Source organism: Vombatus ursinus, unplaced genomic scaffold, assembly GCF_900497805.2.
Source record: "Vombatus ursinus unplaced genomic scaffold, bare-nosed wombat genome assembly UNPS02014789.1, whole genome shotgun sequence".
Classification (NCBI taxonomy): domain Eukaryota; kingdom Metazoa; phylum Chordata; class Mammalia; order Diprotodontia; family Vombatidae; genus Vombatus; species Vombatus ursinus.
This window is the reverse complement of record NW_020954567.1, coordinates 6,711,916-6,730,679: the sequence shown is the minus strand read 5'-3', so window position 1 is coordinate 6,730,679 and position 18,764 is coordinate 6,711,916. Positions and strand designations below refer to the sequence as shown.

The 18,764-nt window shown below is 39.2% G+C and overlaps 1 protein-coding gene across 1 annotated transcript in view; it reads left to right on the top strand.

Moving 5' to 3' along the window:
* The window catches only part of ADCY10 (adenylate cyclase 10), a 127,725-nt gene that overhangs the window by 86,297 nt on the left and 22,664 nt on the right, over positions 1-18,764 (top strand). The window contains 6 exon segments of the mRNA XM_027868597.1: positions 1,969-2,247; positions 2,379-2,669; positions 6,391-6,460; positions 6,721-6,952; positions 8,820-8,927; positions 15,140-15,315. Of these exon segments, the coding sequence (XP_027724398.1) occupies positions 1,969-2,247; positions 2,379-2,669; positions 6,391-6,460; positions 6,721-6,952; positions 8,820-8,927; positions 15,140-15,315 (1,156 nt within the window).

Here is an 18,764-nt window from a genome sequence, read left to right as displayed (position 1 = left end):
TTTGACTTTTGTCTTGCCACTGGACTCTGATGACTGGAGAGAATGGAGCTGAAGTCTTTGCACAGCTCTGCCTCTCTTAAGTCCAATTCACTTGCAAGTCAATATATCATCCTCATGATGTCACTGGAAAACAAAGGATGAACAGCAATAACCAGCCTCCTGACTCTTCTCCCAACAAATACCCTTCCTTTCCTGCCTTTTCCTTTACTGAAATCTTTCATATCTTCCTTTCCAACAATCCAAATTCTGTTATATCCATTGAAACGCAGCTTCATATAGTGGCCTTGTAACCTAGAAGACCTGGTTTTGAATGCTGACTCAGAAACTTACTATGTGTGTGACCATGCTGAAGTTACTTGAAGTGGCTGATTCTCAGTCTGCTCTTTTCTTGGGTAGCTTGACCAGCTTCAAAATCACTGCTGGGTCTTCCTTACTCTTATGCAAAAATACAAAGAAAAAGAGACCTTAACCTGAGAAGTCTATTCCCTCAGGAATGCAAACATCATTGGAATCCCTGAAAGGGACACATACACACACACAGAGCATATTAAGGAGACCAGTCACCAAAGAAGTTGGGTCGAGGGTTTCCAGGAAGCTTGGTTTCCATAGTAGTTCATTCATAGGTCCACATTTAGAATCTGTCTCCAAGAAATCTTCCAATTGCAATGGTAGAGGGGCTGAGTCAAGATTATCAGTGATACTTTTGAATTCCTTTACTGGGGTTTGGTAGCTAGGTTTTTGAGGGGTGTTACTGGAAGGGCGAAGTGCTGCCCAGTCATTTACAATATCTTCACAGAGATAATTTTTAGTTTCTTTGCTTTGCTACAATGTATGGGCTCCTAGACCCTAGACAGTGCTTCTCTCCTTCTGTTAGCTCAGGACCACAGACAGCAGCTATCTCTCTTCACTAACAACACTGCAGGTATTTGAAGACAGCTACTGTGCCAATCCCCCCCACTAAGTCAACCCACATTTGTATGTACCTTCTTGAGATTCCTTTAGCAGTGATGATAACGACAGCTAACATTTTGATACAGCTCTTGAAGATTTACAAAGAATTTTAAAACATCTCATTTCATTGTCACAACAACCTTCAATCAGTAAACATTTATTAAGCTTATATTAAGTGAACTACTATATACCAAGGAATTATCATAATTCACTCAAATTACTTACTATATAATTTAGCAATAAAAAAGATAAATTTTGTATCCCTAGCACTTAGTACTGTATCTGGCACATAGTAGGTACTTAATAAATGCTTATTGGTAGATTGGTTGAGTAAGTGCCAAGATAAGGCAATGTGCAGCTACAGTGTATCAGACTATAAGCTAGGGAGACAAAAAGAGGCAAGAGACAGCTCCTGCCCTCAAAGAGCTCACAGTCTAATGGAACCTAGTGTCTGAAGCAGGATTTCAACTCAGGTCTTTCTGACTCCAGGTCCAGCACTCTATGCCCTGTAGCACCTGGTAGTTTGTTTCATAACATCCAATGTAGCAACTGATTATACAATCTTGTATTGTCCTAAAGTAAATAAAGCATAAGCTTGTTGAAGGAAGAGCTGTCTTTCACTGCTTTTATATCCTTGTAAGTGATGCAGTAGGTAGAGCGTTAAACTTAGAGTCAGTAGGGCCTAGGTTCAATCATGCCTCAGACATTTATCAGCTGTGGGACTTGGACAATTCATTTAACCTTTTCCAGCCTCAGTTTCTTCATCTGTAAAATGGAGATAATAATAGCACCTCCCCCTCAGGGTTATTGGGAGGATCTAATGAGATAACATGTAAAGTGCTGTATAAATACAGGATATTATTATTATATCTTGGGTGCTGGGCCCAAAGTGGGTTCTAAAAATGTTTCTTAGGAGAAAAGCTTCCCTTCAGAGAACAAGAATGTTATCTCTGACCTACTACATTACCTGATGTGGGCAGGTAACAATCTACATATTCTTTGGCTTTCCATTTGCAGAAATCTCCCTAGTCCAATTAGACAGCATGAGCCTTTCTCAGCAGATGTTGGTGAGGTGTGCTGCCATTATCGGACAGACCTTTACGACAGCACTGCTTTTTGAAATTCTCCCTTGTTGGAACATGAAGATGATGGTTGAAGCCCTGGCAACGCTTGTTCAGTCCAGCATCTTCTATTGCTTCCAGAGCCAAAAAGAGCTTCGACTGGCAACCAAACGAAGGGGTGCCACTGTAGAGGTACATCACCGTTCCCTGGCTTTGAAGGCCTCATCAAGGATTGGTGAGTAGACCCTAAAGTGAAGCCAACTTTCTCCTGGAGTAAAACCACTCTCAATCCTAAAAAGTCCATGTTAAATCAACAGGGAGCTTTTGCCTATGGTCCAGCTAATAAAACTGTTTTGTTCCCTTTAGAAGGTAGAGAAGAAGATCAGACTTTTGTACTAGAGAATGAAGTGACTCAGTGCCACATCTTGAGATTCTGCAAACCCATAATGCAGAAGACAGCCTATGAGCTATGGCTCAAAGATCAGAAAGCAGCCCTGCATGTGAAATGTGCCCGCTTCCTAGAGGAAAGTGCTCACAAGTGTGAGCACTGTGGAAGTGGGGACTTCATCCCCTACCACCATTATGCTGTGGACATTCGGCTGAATACCTTAGACCTGGATACAGTTAAGAAGATGATTCATACCCATGGAATTAAAAGTAAAATAATTTCATTCTTATCTAAAACCAAAATGGGAACTCCAGAGATTGATTCTAGGATGGGATGAAGTCTATAACATTGTGCAACCTTAATCATAGTTGACTACATCTGGCCTGAGGAATATCAGATTTTGTTTTTGTTCAGTCGTTTCTCTCATGTCCAATTCTTCATGACCCTGTTTGGGGTTTTCTTGGCAGAGATACTGGAGTGGTTTGCCATTTCCCTCTCCAGCTCATTTTACAGATGAGGAAACTGAGGCAAACAGGGTTAAGTGACTTGCCCAGGGTCACACAGCTAGTAAGTGTCTGAGGCCAGATTTGAACTCAGGTCCTCCTGACTCCAGGCCTGGCATTCTATCTGCTGTGCCACCTAGCTGCCCCAATATCAGGTTTAGGAGACACTTAAATTTGTTTCTACAGAAGGATGCTAAATTTCTCAAGGGGTGGGCAGTCCTAGAGTTCCACAGCTATGAGGGGTCTTAGAGGTGATCTTGCCCAATCCTTACCTAAAGTTTGAATCTTCTCTACAGCATTAATGATCATTGTCTATATTCTGTTTAAACATCTTTAGGAATAGGCAACTTCTTTTCCTACAAGAAAACCACCCCATTGTCATATAGCATTTTTAAAAAATTTTTTATTTTTAGGCAGTTGGGTTAAAGTGACTTGCCCAGGGTCACACAGCTAGTAAGTGTCAAGTGTTTGGTCTGATGCTGAATTTGAACTCAGGTCCTCCTGACTTCAGGGCCGGTGCTTTATCCACTGTGCCACCTAGCTGCCCCTCATACAGCATTTTTAAAAAAAATCTATCCTTGGATTGAGCCAAATCTGCCTCTGTACAACTGCCATCTCTCGGGCCTACTTCTGCCTTCTGAAGTCACACCAAAAAAGTCTCATCCCTTTTTCATACGACAACCTTTCATATACTTGAATTCTAGGAGAGTACATTGCACACAGTAGGTATTTAAGAAATGTTTCTTGAGTTAAACCGAATACTCCCTGTAAACATATATTTTCCAAGTTAAACATCTCCAGTTCCTTCAGCAAATATAAATTGTCATACTATGAACATATTCAAGCTTATCCCATCCAGAACTGGACACAAGACTCCAGGTTTGGAGTACAATTGGACTTATCACTTTCCTCCCTTTGGACAATATCCTCTTGCTTATACAATCTGAGATTTTATTAACCCCTTTTTAAAGTGAACATGTGTTGGTTTCTAGAGATAACTGTTTTCCTCAGTGGTCATAAACTATCTGTTTAATAATTCATTCTAGAATTTTGCCTAGGATTTGACATCAAATTCATTAAATTGTACTTTGCAGGATCTACCTTCTCCCCCCCCCCCCATTTTGTTTTCTTTTACAAATAGAACCAACTTTTTATTTCTTCTGTCTTTGCATCTGTGCCATTCCCTGTGACTTCTTCAAGACCATCAATCACAGCCATGAATTCTTTCAAGCCACTAGGTTGCAATGCAGCTAAGTAGGGGCTAGAACCCATTCAGAGGAGATGGGTGTTCTCAGCATCCCTTTACCTATCTTTGTTTCCAATTTCTCTTACTGTGTTTGTTCTGCTCTTCCAGATATGATGAACATTGCCCTTGAAAGGAAAGATGAAAGTAGACTATGAGTTTACTTTCACTTTCTCCTTTTCCTCATACCATCTACCAAGAGCAGCAAGTCTTGCCTATTCTTTCTCATCTGGCATCATTTTTAAAGTCCCTTTTGTTTATTTGTGGTGCTTCTTAACCTGGAGCTCATTCTGAATTTTGCACTTATCCTTTAAAAATATGAATGCATTAGTGTTCCTTGCAAAGTCATTTGGGTCACTTTTAGATACTGTCACCTTTTTTTCCTCGCCAGAATCACTGCAATTCTATCATGAAAATTCCTTTCTTAAGAAATCTTTCTTAATCCATTTCCCCTTTTATGCTTCCTGATGAAATATGACCTATTAAAGTCTATAGTACAACACTTGCCATGCCCCAAATCTCCCTTCTTGGACATCACAAACTGGAAGATGACATGGTTACTTTCTCTTAAGATTTCTTCAGTTCAGCAAGGAGTTCCTTCTGATTGGTCACAATTAGATCCAGAGTAGGAATTCATTCAACTTGTTTATTCAGTTCATTTTCCTTAAACTGAAACTGGTCTCTCCAAAATTACTAATCATCTCCTTGTTGTCCAATTCAATCACCTTTTCTCCATCCTTATCCTTCTTGACCTCTTGCGGCCTTTGACACTTGATCACCTTCTCCTCTAGATTTACTCTCCTCTCTAGGTTTTTATGCCACTAATCTTTTGTGGCAATCTGGCTACTCTGTCTCACTGTCCCTGTGCTGGATCTTTATCCATGTTGTGTTCACTAATGGCGACTGTACCCCAGAGCTCTTTTAGACCCTCTTCTCTTTGATCCAAAATAGTTCATAGTTTTCTCTGTTCAATACACTAAAGTTACCTATTCTAGAGCTACAATCCTGAAGGGATTTAATTACTGACACTTTAGCTTCTTCCTTTACCCAAAGCTTCATCATAGGATCATAGATTAAAAACTAAAGGTCATGGAGTAATTTTACAGATGGGGAAACTGAGGCCCAGAAAAGTTGAGTGATTTGCTCAAGGGTACACAGTTAACTGATTGAAGTAGGATTCAAATCCAGGTCTTCCTGACTCCAGGCCTGGTTATCTATCTCCCATACCACACTGCCATCTTTGCAGATCAACTGAGAGTTGTATTAACATTTCTCTGGTTTTCGTTGCCAGTATTTCTTTCTGCAGCCCTGAGATGACAGGGTGACATAATGGAATCTCATATATATATCTCCTGAGGAGCTGAGAGCATTTTGTGGACTCTGTCATAATTATACTATGAAGTAGAGAAGAATTAACAGAATTCCTCTTTTTAAAATGGAAAAATGGAAAATTAATAATTCACCCAAGGTCAAACAGGCAACCAGCAAAAAGATATACAATTTAGATGTGTCATCTCTGCTACTGGGCTCCCTTAAGAATCACAGGAAGGGAGCTAGAAGGGACCTCTCACTTAAAAGAAGAAGAAACAAATCTAAGCTGTGAAAACCTAAACTTTTCTTTTTCCATCCCTCACCCTTATTTAAAGGAGAGGGGAACCCAACATAGAAAAATAAAGGGAAAAATACACGTCATTTTTTTTCTATAAATCCATATGGTTTGATGGGGAAAACATGAGATTGGGAGAAGACTTAGAATCTATGCCTAATTCTGCCACTAACTTAGCCAAGTCACACCGTTGTCTGGGCCTGCTTTTTCACCTAGAAAATGATGGAGTTGGGGCAGCTAGATGGTGCAGTGGATAGAGCTCTGGCCTTGGAGTCAGATGCTTACTAGCTGTGTGACCCTGGGCAAGTCACTTAACCCCAACTGCCTCACCAAAAAGAGAAAAAAAAAATGATGAAGTTGACCTACATTCTCTAAGGCACATTAGAGATATTGTTATTCGGTTCTACTCTGAATTATTTGTAGATTTCACGGCATTCTGAAATCTGGTGAGACAAGCCTACCTTCTGGAGGTAAGCTTTGTCTGACAAATTGGTGCCAAGGGGTTGTCTTGTTATGACCCCATTGCATCTCTCCATTAGCATCTGATCTCACCTTTGTTCAAGGTTATCAGTTCATTATTTTGTCATTGTGAGGCACAGAAGTGAGTCAAGTGACTGATTTGTTCACTTACTTTCTAGGGACAAAAGAGGTCTTCACAAACAAAGAAAGACTTTCAAAGAAATCTGACGTTTTGACAGGCGATCTCAGGTACAGTAATATGATAAAAGATAGATGGATGATAAACCCTCTTAGAGATATCTGAAAGTCAGTATCATCAGTCTTCCATTTTCCAGATGGGAAATTGAGGGAGGCAAGGTAAATTGATCTGATTTGGTCTGATAAAGGCAGAAGTAAAATCCAGAAGAGATTCTGTTATATTATGATGCAGTGTAGTAGGCAAGAGATTTTGATGCTGAAAACATAGGGTGTTTTTTAAGTTGTTATCACTATCTGTTTTTCCTCACCAGCCCTGAAAAAATAGGAGAAAAGATCTTGTATTTCTTCGACATCACTTTAGACAAAATAACGGCAGCTGATGAAATACTCACCCCTATAGAATCTTGTCAGTGTCAGGAGGTACTGGAATCTGTTTTATTGCCTCTTGCCTACCATTTTACAGTTCTAGAAGAAGTGGACAAAGCTTTATATTACTACCTAGAAATTGTAGCTGGTTATATCAGCCTAAATGATAACTATTTGGTAAGTTTTGAGAGTCTCAGACTTTAAAAAAATTATGTTAAAGGAGTGTACAATTTTCAATTTTCTTATAATTACATGATAATGGCACATGCATTCTTTTGGCAGCACAAAAAAAACTAAGCTTGGCCCCTAATTGGAAAAAATGATTAATTAACGCAGGAAGTTACCACATGCCAAGCACTGGTAATACTGATCTGTGAGCCAGTATGCCATTGTGAGCCAACTTCACCCTCAACCTAATTAGCTTAATTACTTCTTATATTATTTTCATTTAACGACGTACAAAGTTGATTTGAGGCCATGTTTTTTTGAGGGCATGCTGCTAATCCCTGGTGCCAAAATTATTATGCATATTCTCTGGAGAACAATACCAGCAGCCACAACACTAGAACCAGTATACACAGTGGTGAAAATATGGCTCTGAGAAAGGGGTCTAAGACTGAGGAAAGAAAGGACCTTTTCCCTTCTCCCTCCTGACAGCACCCTCCCAAGAATTCCCGAGTACCCTCGATAAATTCCTCTGTAGTCTGTGGTTCAATTTGCTTCTGCTGCTTATGGTCCAGTTAGCCACTCACTCACAGCTTCCATGGCCCATGCAGACAGTCCTTTCTAGGATACAGCAGTTATCAGAGACATGGACCAAGCCACTAGAGCTGTACAGTAATGGGGGAAAGTAGAGGTCAGGACCCAGAGGGGGAAGAAGATCAGAGTTGTCTGTTGGTTCTGAAAAGGACCTGAGATTCAAATATAGTCATCAGATAAACACCACTACTGCCATCCAAGTCATTTGGGAGGGACTGCAGCTGCCTGCCTGCCTGCCTGCCTTTCATACACGCCTTTCAGGCTGTAGGTTGCCCATTTTTTTTTTTTTTTTTTGGTTGATAATCCCTTCTCCCGTCTTTTCCTCCTCAAAGTTACCTTTGTCATTGAATTGAATCAGATTTTGTTTGTGTCAAAATATTATGGGAGTGGGTCGATGAGGAAGGAAACAAGATTAAGGGGAAATAAAGAAATTTTCCTGGGCTCCACATTCTCTTGCAAATTCAAATCACTTCCTCTTCCTACTCTTTAAGGGGCTTCTGACAAGATGGGTAAATATTTCTTGGGTTTGGTACCCAACACAGGCAATCACCCAGGACAGTATCTTCAGAGAATACAGGCTAGTGTGAGAACTTGAGGATGATAATGATAATAATAATAATAACGCCAACTAACATTTATATACCACCTACTATGTGCCAGGCACTGTGCTAAGCCCTTTAGGGTTGCTATCTAATTTAATCATCATCACAACCCTGGGGGATAGAGGCTATTATTTTCCTCATTGTACAGATGAGAAAACTGAGATAGAGAGGTTAAGTGACTTGCCCAGGGTCACACAGCTAGTAAGTATTAAGGTCAGATTTGAATTCAGGTCTTCCTGACTCCAGGCCCTGAACTCTATCTACTGAGTCACATTACTGGGAAGAGTTGTGGGGGGTAAGGGGAAAAACACTCTCATTCTGTCTTTATCCAACAATGGATATCCAGTTCCTTTCAAGAATTTGTTGCCTTTTGTGGAAGTAAAAATTCGAAATGAAGATGACCAGACTCACTGTGCTGGGCTCTGCAGCCTGCAGTTGGATGAAATTTGTCCAGCAGGTGTGTAAATCCTATTGAATGTTGCTTTGCAGGCCTCCACTTTCAGTGACTGGAGCTTTGTAGAGACTTGCCACGTCCCCAGAGCCAAGAGCTAAGAGAGTGTTGGAAGCAGGGATGGAAATTGGCAATTGTTGCTTGCTCTTATTTTCTCTAGTTAAATGTAGAGAAAGACCCTCCTGGGAAGCCTGACCTTGCCCGCCTTGATGCCTCCTTATCTTGGTTTCAGGCATACATACATCTGTGTGAAGGAGAGAGATTGTTAAAATCCATGAAGCATGACAAATCTTGGTGCCACACTTTTGAGTCTGCCATCTTTTACACCCTCAAGGGCCAGGTAAGGAGCTACTACAACAGGGTCTGGAAGCTTAGTTCTCCCCTGGAAGGCTGCACACAGAACTTTCTAGTACCTTTTTTCATTCTTTACCACCACATCTTGCATTTCAGAGGCTGCCACCAAAACCAGAAAATTCCCATCACTTCAGCTCATTTGCTGCTATTGTCTTCCCCTAAGCAAGCAAAGAAAACTCAGATTTACACTCTCCTCCCAACTCTCCTCCTCCTCTCCTCCCAATCACTGCAAGTGACTTTTGGCACAATATTTGAAAAAGTTTAACTGATCAATTTGAATTTCAGAAGAAGCCACTGGTTTCTGGTGGGGAGGAGAGTAGAATGTAGGAAGATGATAAAGATGGTGAATTTATAATTAATAATATAATTCATTATTATGGTTATAGCATTTATTTAATGCTTTAAGGTTTGCAAAGTGCTTTACAAATATTATCTCATTTCATCCATCCCACTCCCCTACGTGGTAGGTGCTATTATTATCACTGTTCACAGATAAAGAAATTGAGGGAGACAGAGGTTAAGTGACTTGTCCAGGGTCACAGAGCTAGTAAGTATCTAAGGCTACATTTGAACTCAGGTCTTTCAGACTCTAAGTCCATCATTCTGTCTAGCTTTTTATACACACACACACACACACACACACACACACACACACTCCTGGTAACTTTAAGTTTCTGTCTTTTAGACCCAGAGTTCTTCAGTTTTATTGACCTGTTATGTTTTTATGTCACAAACATTTCCAGGTTATCTCCATTCAGTGAAAGTTGTCTCTATTATCTCCATTCAGTGAGAATTCTCTTGCAATAAAGTAAAACAATTAAGCAAAACTAACAATAAAGTGACCCCAGCTGAAAGTGTATGCCATATTCCACATCTGTGGCACCCCCAGCCTCTCTTTAAGTTTTTTTTAAGTTAACAGAAATCTATTTTCTCTTTCTTTACTTCATTGTGGGAAAAAGAAAAGAAAAACAAATCTCTTACAACAGAAAAGAAAACAAATTCCCTCTCTGGAGGCATATGAAAATATCTGTGTGTCATTCTGTACCCTAAATCCATCACCTCTCTGTCATGGATAGTATGCTTCATCTTTGGTCCTCTGGAATCACAGATGGTCATGGTATTGATCGTAGTTTTTATAGCTTTCAAAGTTGTTTGTCTTTACAATATAATTTTTATTGTTTAAATTGTTTTTCCTTTTCCTCCCTTCCTTGGTCGGTTAAATACTTAGCCTAGTTGGGATAGAGAAAAAAAAAGGTAATGGAGAGGATTTCTCAAATTAGGAGATTAAATCATACTGGATACATAATGGGGTGAAGAGGAATTCAATTCCATATATAATAAGCACCTATTCCAAGCAAGTCACTATTACAATTAATTATTTGAAATAAAATGGAAACTGAGAAGCTTGGGACAGCGCCTCCTGTGTCCCAGGAGTAGATCTCAACTTTGAAATTCATGAAATAGGCTGGAAAAAGAGCAAAAACCAAAATGACAAAAAAAGCTCTGACCACAGAAAGCTACTATAGCCACAAGGAAGATTCTACCCATCTCCTCCTGAAAGAGATCCCAAAGTGAAAACCAAAAGTAATATAGCCAAATTCTAGAACTCTTAGGTCAAGGAGAAAATACTGCAAGCAGCCAGAAAGAATTTAACCAACAAGGAGTCACAGTCAGGATTACACAGGATTTAGCAGCTTCTACATGAAAGGATCAGAGGGCTTGGAATATGATATTCTGGAAAATACAGAACCTTGGATTACAACCAAGAATTAACTGCCCAGAAAAACTGAGCATACTCTTTCAGGAGGAAAAAAAATGGATATTCAGTGAAATAGGGGGCTTTCAAACTTTCCTGATGGAAAGACGAGAGTTAAATAGAAAATCTGATTTTCAAATACAAGACTCAAGAGAAGTATAAAAAGGTAAACAGGAAAGAAAAATTATAAGGGATTCAATCAATAAGGTTAAACTGTTTACATCTCTATATGGGAAGATGATACTTGTAACCTTTAAGAACTGTATCTCTATTAGGGCAGTTAGAAGGAGTATACATAAACAGAGGGTGCAAGTATAAGTTGACTTTGATGAGATGATATAAAAAATATTAAGGGGTGAAAAGAGGATTGTACTGGGAGAAGAGTGAAGGGACAGGACCTATATTTACAGCAGCTCTTCTTATGGTGGCAAAGAATTGGAAATTGAGGGGATGCTCATCAATTGAGGAATGGCTGAACAAGTTGTAGTATATTAATATTAATGGAATATTATTGTGCTATAAGAAATAATGAGCAGGAGGATTTCAGAAAAACCTGGAAAGACTTACATGAACTGATGCTGAGTGAAGTGAGCAGAACCAGGAGAACATCATACACAGTCATGGTAATACTGTGCAATGATCAACTATGATTGACTTAGTTCTTCTCAGCAATACAATGATCCAAGACAATTCCAAAAGATTCATGATGGAAACTGCTATCCACATCCAGAGAAATAACTGATGGAGTCTGAATGCAGATCAAAGAACACTGTTTTCATTTTCTTTATGTTTTTGGTGGTTTTTTTTCCCTTTTGTTCTGTTTCTTTTTTTACAAAATGACTAATATGGAAATATGTTTTACATGATTGCACGTATATAACCATATCAAATTGCTTACTATCTTAGGGAGGTGGGAAGAGAGGGAGGGAGGGAGAAAATCTGAAACTCAAAATTTTATAAAAAATGAATGTTAAACATTGTCTTTATATGTAATTGGAAAAAATAAAATATATTTTTTAAAATTATGTGATCCTCACAACAATCCTGGGAGGTGGGTACTATTACTACTATTCTCCTTCAGATTAGGAAACTGGGGTAAACAGAGGTGAGGTAACTTGCTTAAGGTCACACAGCTAATACATTTCTGAGACTGGATTTTCACTCAGATCTTACTGGTCCGTGCATTTTCCAGCATATTGTTTTAATTCTCTACCCCTGCTGTCCAACACTGAGTGCAAGGAGTTCTGGGATAGCAAGATCCAAGATACCATGATCTGCGCTGGAGCCAGTGGGGTTTCTTCCTGCATGACCCTGGTCACCCTGGTCTGCCTGAAGAATGATCTGCCTGGCTTGGGTGCTATTGTCTCCTGGGGAAGTAGTACCTGTTCTACCACCAGCCCTGCTGTATATGCCCAAGTCATAAAGTTCATCCCTTGGATTGAGGAAACCCTGGCCAACAACTGAACTGCTCAGGGCAGAAGAAAACATGTCTTCTTGTAACTCTTCCCTTCCCCTACCTCCAATAAATGTGCCTGTGTAGGATCAAAAAAAAAATAGATGAAATAGAATTTTCTATAGCAAATGTGATTTGTATTAAGTTCTCATTTACCACAATGTTCCTAATAAGAAAATGTATCTCACTGTAAATGAGACCACATAATGATTAAGTTTCATGTTCAAAAAATTAGTGGTAGCACTCTGAGCTCCCCATAACTTTTTCTTTATTTCTTTTGAAATCACTCAAAGAGCCAAATCAATTCCTTTGTATTCTTAATCCAACCTTACCTTTCCCTAAGGCTTTTCAATTGTAACTCTGGGAAGGTCAAAGTTACCGAGGTGGGGAACCAAAAATTTGGATTCAGTCAAAGGGAAGCACTTGAGGACCTACAGCTTGAGGACACAGGTTCCCCACCCCTGGAGGACAGGGCACATAAAAAGGAAAAGCTACTTATTGAAAAAGAGGATGATATACTTAAATAATTCAATGCTATAAATATATTTCTATATCTTTGATATAAAGAATAACTAAGGTTTCTCATATTCTTCTTATCTCAATGAAATCAACACCCCTTTCCCAAAACTCCAAAACCCTTTACTTTCAAATCCTTCATTCACACTCAATTTAAACAAACTACAACTTTCTTTAGCTTTTCTACCCACTCTTATCTCATCGCTACTTGCTCAAACTTTCTTCCTTTCTTTTTATATTCTTCCCAGTGGACTTTGATTAAAGCCCTTCAAAACAGTATCTTTCTTTTTCCTTTTCATATTTTGATCCAACACTTCTCTTACTTTCTTCTACTTTCTTCTACATTCCTCTAGTCTGTATTTCCCAATCATTCCCCATATCATCTATAGAACTTCTCTTCACTCCATTAAATTTTTACCTTACAATTTAACACAAGTTTTTAATACACAAAACCAAATAATTGCCTTTCAGGTACTTAAAAGCTTACAAATGCATGGCCTATTCCAATACCTTTTGATGATTTTGCTAATAGTTACCTAAACAATTAAGTTCTGTTATATCTTCAAAGAAGAAATACAGTGGTAACACAAAATATTTTTCCAAATTAAATTTTATTTACTTTTAAGTTGCTCCCTGATTTAAACAAGCTTTTAGAAAAAAGTTAATAATCCAAAGTTCTTAAGTTCCAGATAAATTTAAACTGCAAAGTACAAACCCATTTTTTCCTTCACTTTAGAACTTTACTAATACTACCTTTCCCCCTTGTACTAAAACAATAAATGGATCACTCTCCAGGGAAAGAGTGATAAGAGGTCTAAGTGCTTTTCCCATGTAACCTTCACAGAATTTTATTGTTTTTTCTTCAAACAAATTCTACAGAGTGGTACCCCAGAACTCACTAAAACATTTCAGCATTTATACAAACATTCAAACCATAATTTGGAAGTTCACAATAGAAAACTTGCATTCAGACACAAATTTACTAGGCCATAAATTTCTGTGGACAGGGGGAGAAAGATTAACTTCCCTCTTAATTTGCGTTGTCTCTTGTCTCTCCCTAACTTGACCAGAGTTAAGAAGGCAAAGAAAGACTTTCTTTCTGAAGACTCAGAAAAATTCCTCAGAAAAAAGTTATTTTTCTTTTGGCTTGATCAAGCCCCAGGAAGAAGTTAATTTGATTTACCAAGACACAAGATACAGACAGTATGATAAGACAGACACATAAAAGCAGTCACTTTTTCTCCTTTTTATCTCTCACTGAAAGTTTTAATCAAAAAGTCCATGACTAAGTCACTGCTTGATATTATCAATAACTGAGAAAGCTCTTTTGAAATTCCACTCTTCTTAAGAATACTTTTACATTATGCCTCTGCTGAGGCAATCTTAAAGGTAGACCTTAGTCACCCCCTTCTAAATGGGAAATTTTCCCTGTTCCCAGGCCAGATTTCCTTAAGTGAATGTCCACTAGCTTACTAGAGCTGGTACCTATGGTATCCTCTTCAAGGGATCACTTACCTCTGAGGAGGTCCATCCGGATATGGTTTGGGAGGATGTAGAGGTTTGGAGATGGGCAGTCTTTCACTAATGAAGTTCATCAGTAGAAACCTTAACAAAGTACCCTAAAGTATTCCTTTGTGAAGGTCCAGCTATCACATGGAGACTCTCAGGCTCAATCCCTTCATGGTCTCCACAACTGTTAAAGTGGGATGGGGGAAGGGGGAAAGAAACTGAGTTCATCCAGGCAATGCATGTGGTTGCAAAATAAACTGGGCCCAAGGCTCTCAACAGCCAAGGACCCAGAAGCTTGGTTTCTCACAGTTAATTTACAATTTTGAAGGAGTGAAAAATATGAAATATCGGATTATAGGAATTGAGACATCTCATTTCTCATTGATGAAGGGAAGTCAGGAGACACTGAGGAATATTCTTGTAGTTGGGGTGATAATGGGGAGAGGGAGTAGTCTTGTGAAATCACTAAAATCAGGTGACTCATATGGAGTTGAAACTTAACTTCACAAAATGGTAGATAAAGGCAAAATGGAATCATTAATGTTATTTTTAATGGATCCACATGTATGCACACATGTAAATACATATGTATATACACACGTGTGTGTGTGTGCATATTCGTGTATCCTTGAAATCACCTGCTACCTGTGTCTTCTCTATTTTCATTTAGAGGAAAGAATTCAGGAAGCTAGCTATCCCTTTCAGCCAGGGGTGGAATACAGAAATGTAATTTTGGAATGCTTGAGTAAACTTTATCAAATTAATATACGAAAAGCACTTTGTAATTCTCACACACAAACACTCTGTGTGTGTGTGTGTGTCTGTGAAAGAGAGAGACAGAGAGAGAGAGGATAGCTAGATAGATGATAAACAGAGGATGATAAATAGGTAGATAAAAGATAGATGTCAGCTATTATTCCTATATACTTACTTTCCTTGCTTTTTTTCTCTCATTGGCACATAGGTCTCCTTCAATGTGGGCCAGATGGCACTCGCTAAGAAAATGATGAGGAAAGCACTGAAGTTACTAAAACGTGTCTTCCCTTACAGTTGCATTTCGGTTCTCCTCCAGACCCATGTTGAGAAAAGCAAACATGCCTTTCATATGAGTCAAAAGGGACAGGACATCTGTCCTCCAGGGTAAGAGACAGAATTAGAATAGGGCTAAGGTATTAGACTAGGGCATGTGAGCTACTCCTAATGGGATGGGGAGTCCCAACAATCTGCTTTTGCAGGGCGTCATCCTTTTGGATGTGTGCTTTCCCCAAAGTAAGTTTCCACACTGGAAAACAGTGGATAGTGTGGCTTTTGGAGTGTCTTCAATGGACTTTCAAGTAGCCTTTGGGGTACAGGAAGGCACAAGAACAGTATTTAAAGATTCAGAGGACCTCTGTATTTGGTCGGATATAGTGTCTTCTGAAGATTCCAAATGGTTAAAAAGAATATTGGCACGGAAAAAAAATGTCATCTGATTATTATCTTTAAAAAGTGACCAAGAGAACATCAGTCACTAATGACATATATGTCTTTTTTCTATCTATATGAAATGTTTAAAAGAATAATCTGCACATATCAAAGATATCCTTGACGAGGGTGTTAGTAGGGAAAGGGGGAGGGAGGGAATAAATATTTATATTGTACTTTCTGTGTACCAGGAACTGTGCTAAGCGCTTTTTACAAATATTATCTCATTTAATCCCCACAACAACCCTGCAAGACAGGTGCTATGATTATCCCCAATTTACAATTGAGGAAACTGAGGCAAGCAGAAGTTAAGCAATTTGTCTGGAGTCACTAAATTAAGAAGTGTTTGAAGCTGAACTTAAACTCAAGTCTTTCTAACTCCAGGCCAGGTGCTCTATCCATTACATCCTAGCTGCCTAACAGAGAATGGGCAGGCTTTTACAAAGGATAATCCACAGTAAGCAACATCACACAATAGACCTAAAGGTATAGAGAACATAAGATTCCACTGGCCTTATTGTTTATTGACTACAAAAATTAGAACCTGTAGAACAAAACACCATTTTAAAGTCCCTCCTCCCAAAAGGTGTCATCAATGCACATGCAAAAATTATACATGATTCATTAATATCAAGTGAAGGATAAAAGCAGAAATGTAGGTTCACCAAAGATGGTTGCCACTGTTAGGGAAGATAGTGTGCCTAGAATCAGATAGTGAAGTCCTTGTGATACTCCTGTTTGCTCAGGATGTTGTTTGGATAGCACCAAGCCTCAGAACCCTCATCCACCAATTTGTGCATCTCACACAGATACTGCAAGTGAAAATAATTTGGGCCCAGAATTAAACAGAGGCTGTAGACTAGGTTGAGTAGACTAGGTTGCTTAAAGAAATTGTAGGGCTCTTTTAATGACCCCAAACTTCTCCCTGAAACAAAGATCCATCTTTTAAACACCAAAATTCTTCCGGTTATGTTGTGTGGATGTGACTTAGAGAACGCTACATTCTCTGAAAAACTGAAGTGAAGGATTGCCCAAAGGCAGCAGAGATCCTCATGGTAGGCATGAGCAGTCTGAAATATATTACAGTTGTAACAAAACATACACTCTCTGAAAGCCAGGGAATTATCACGAGGGGCTGGAATGTCTCTTCTGCCATCTGCCCAAGCCCCCACCAACTGTGTCCCCCCCCCCATTGTTAGGGGATAGTGATTAACTGGGCAGCTAAAGTGGCACAGTAGATTAAGTGCTGGGGCCTGGAGTGAGGTAGACTAATTTTCCTGAGTTTAAATCTGGCTTCACTAGCTGTGTGAACCTGGGTAAATCACTTAACCCTGTTTACCTCAATTTCCTCATATGTAAGATGAGCTAGGAAAGGAAATAGCAAACCACTCCAGTATCTTTGCCAAGAAAACCACAAATGGGTTCCCAAAGAGTTGGACGTGACTAAAAAAACAACTGAACAACAACAGTAGTTAACAGCCCAGTTCTATTTAAACATACAATGACATAGTTACTTCACAAATATAGCAAGAAAAAATATACAAACATTTCCCCCAGTACTTCAGACCTATAATCTCCACTATACCACCTTGGTCTCACAGGCAAAGTGGGCTCAAAACTTGGCTTAGTTTCTATCTAGTGTCAGTCCCACCAAGTTTACATCCAAAGCCAGCATTGTTGTTGGGTGAGTCTTTCTGGACTAGTGTCTTGAAGGTCACTCCTAAAAATCACTCATTGTTTCTTGGGGCATCTATGGTACATTGGCTATAAAACTCAGCCTGTATTGTGACTCCTGGATTTCTGGGGCTCAGGTACCTCACATTCATCATTGGTATCCTTTCCATGTCAAGAAAACATGAAAAAAGTCCCCAGAATATTGGGAAGAACCCCTATGATGAGCTTGAGGAAGAGCATGGACAAGTCTATTGGAGCCAGCTCGAATAGGTTGCAATAGCCAATTATTAAATTTTCGATGTAAGCATTTATGTCTTGGAAATCAGCAAATGCTATAAAATAGGGCTTGGTTTATTATTGTGTTGATCTTCTAGACTTAAGAAAGTGATGAAGAAAATGTGAATAACGCAGAAACTTAAAAGTGTGTTGTATACACTCTTTCCCCCCAGAGAGCTAGTTACTAAAACATTTAGCAATATACCCCTTAGAGGCATCATTAGAGAAAATGCTCACATCTGTGATGAGATAATGGATCCATTAGGGTGTTAGAGTACTGGAATTTTTAACAAAGGATTAGAAAAACTTGTTCATGCTTTTCTCGTGGAAAAGATGAAGAGGGGTGGGCAAAGTGATAATATGGTTAAATGAGGTTGAAACTGAATTGCTAGGATTCCTTCACTCACACACACACACACACACACACACACACACACACACACACACAAAGTCATTAATGGTATGGTGTCAACTTTGGAGGAAATCCCTATTGGAGTACCATAGTGATCTATGCTGGGTCCTATACTTTAAAATACAAACTCATTAGTAAACTTTTACAGAAAAGAATGGTAGAAAATTATGAGCAATATCACTTCATGTTTAACCTTTTTATCAATTAGTGGGGTAGAGACATAAATAGCATGCTTATCAAATTTGCAGATGAAACAAAGCTTGTAAGGAGAGCTAACACGTTGAGTGACACAGTCTGGATCCTCAAAAACCTTGATTAAAATAAAACCATTTTTAGCTCACAGGCAGTACAAAAACAGGCAATGGGCTCCAGCGATAACATGCTGACCACCCCCCCCCCCCGGGCTAGAGCTGAAGATTTGATATTTAATGGGCATAAAAGTGAAGCCTTGAATGTGAGTTCAAAAATCAGCCTCACAAGTATAAAACGGGAGAAACATGGCTATACAGCAGAGTCTGATAAAGATCCACTGTTTTTAGTGGATTGTAACCTCAAGATGAGCCAAGAGCATGTTGTGGAAGCCAAATAAAGTTCATCTTAGACTGCACTGAGAGACAGGCACTGTGTACAGAAGTATGGAGGTACGAAGCCCAGGTATGTTCTGTCCTGGTTAGACCACATCTGGAGTTTTCTATTAAGTTCTGGGAATTGATGTGCTGGAGAGTGCTCAGAAGCTGGCAATCAAGATAGTCCCAAACCTCAA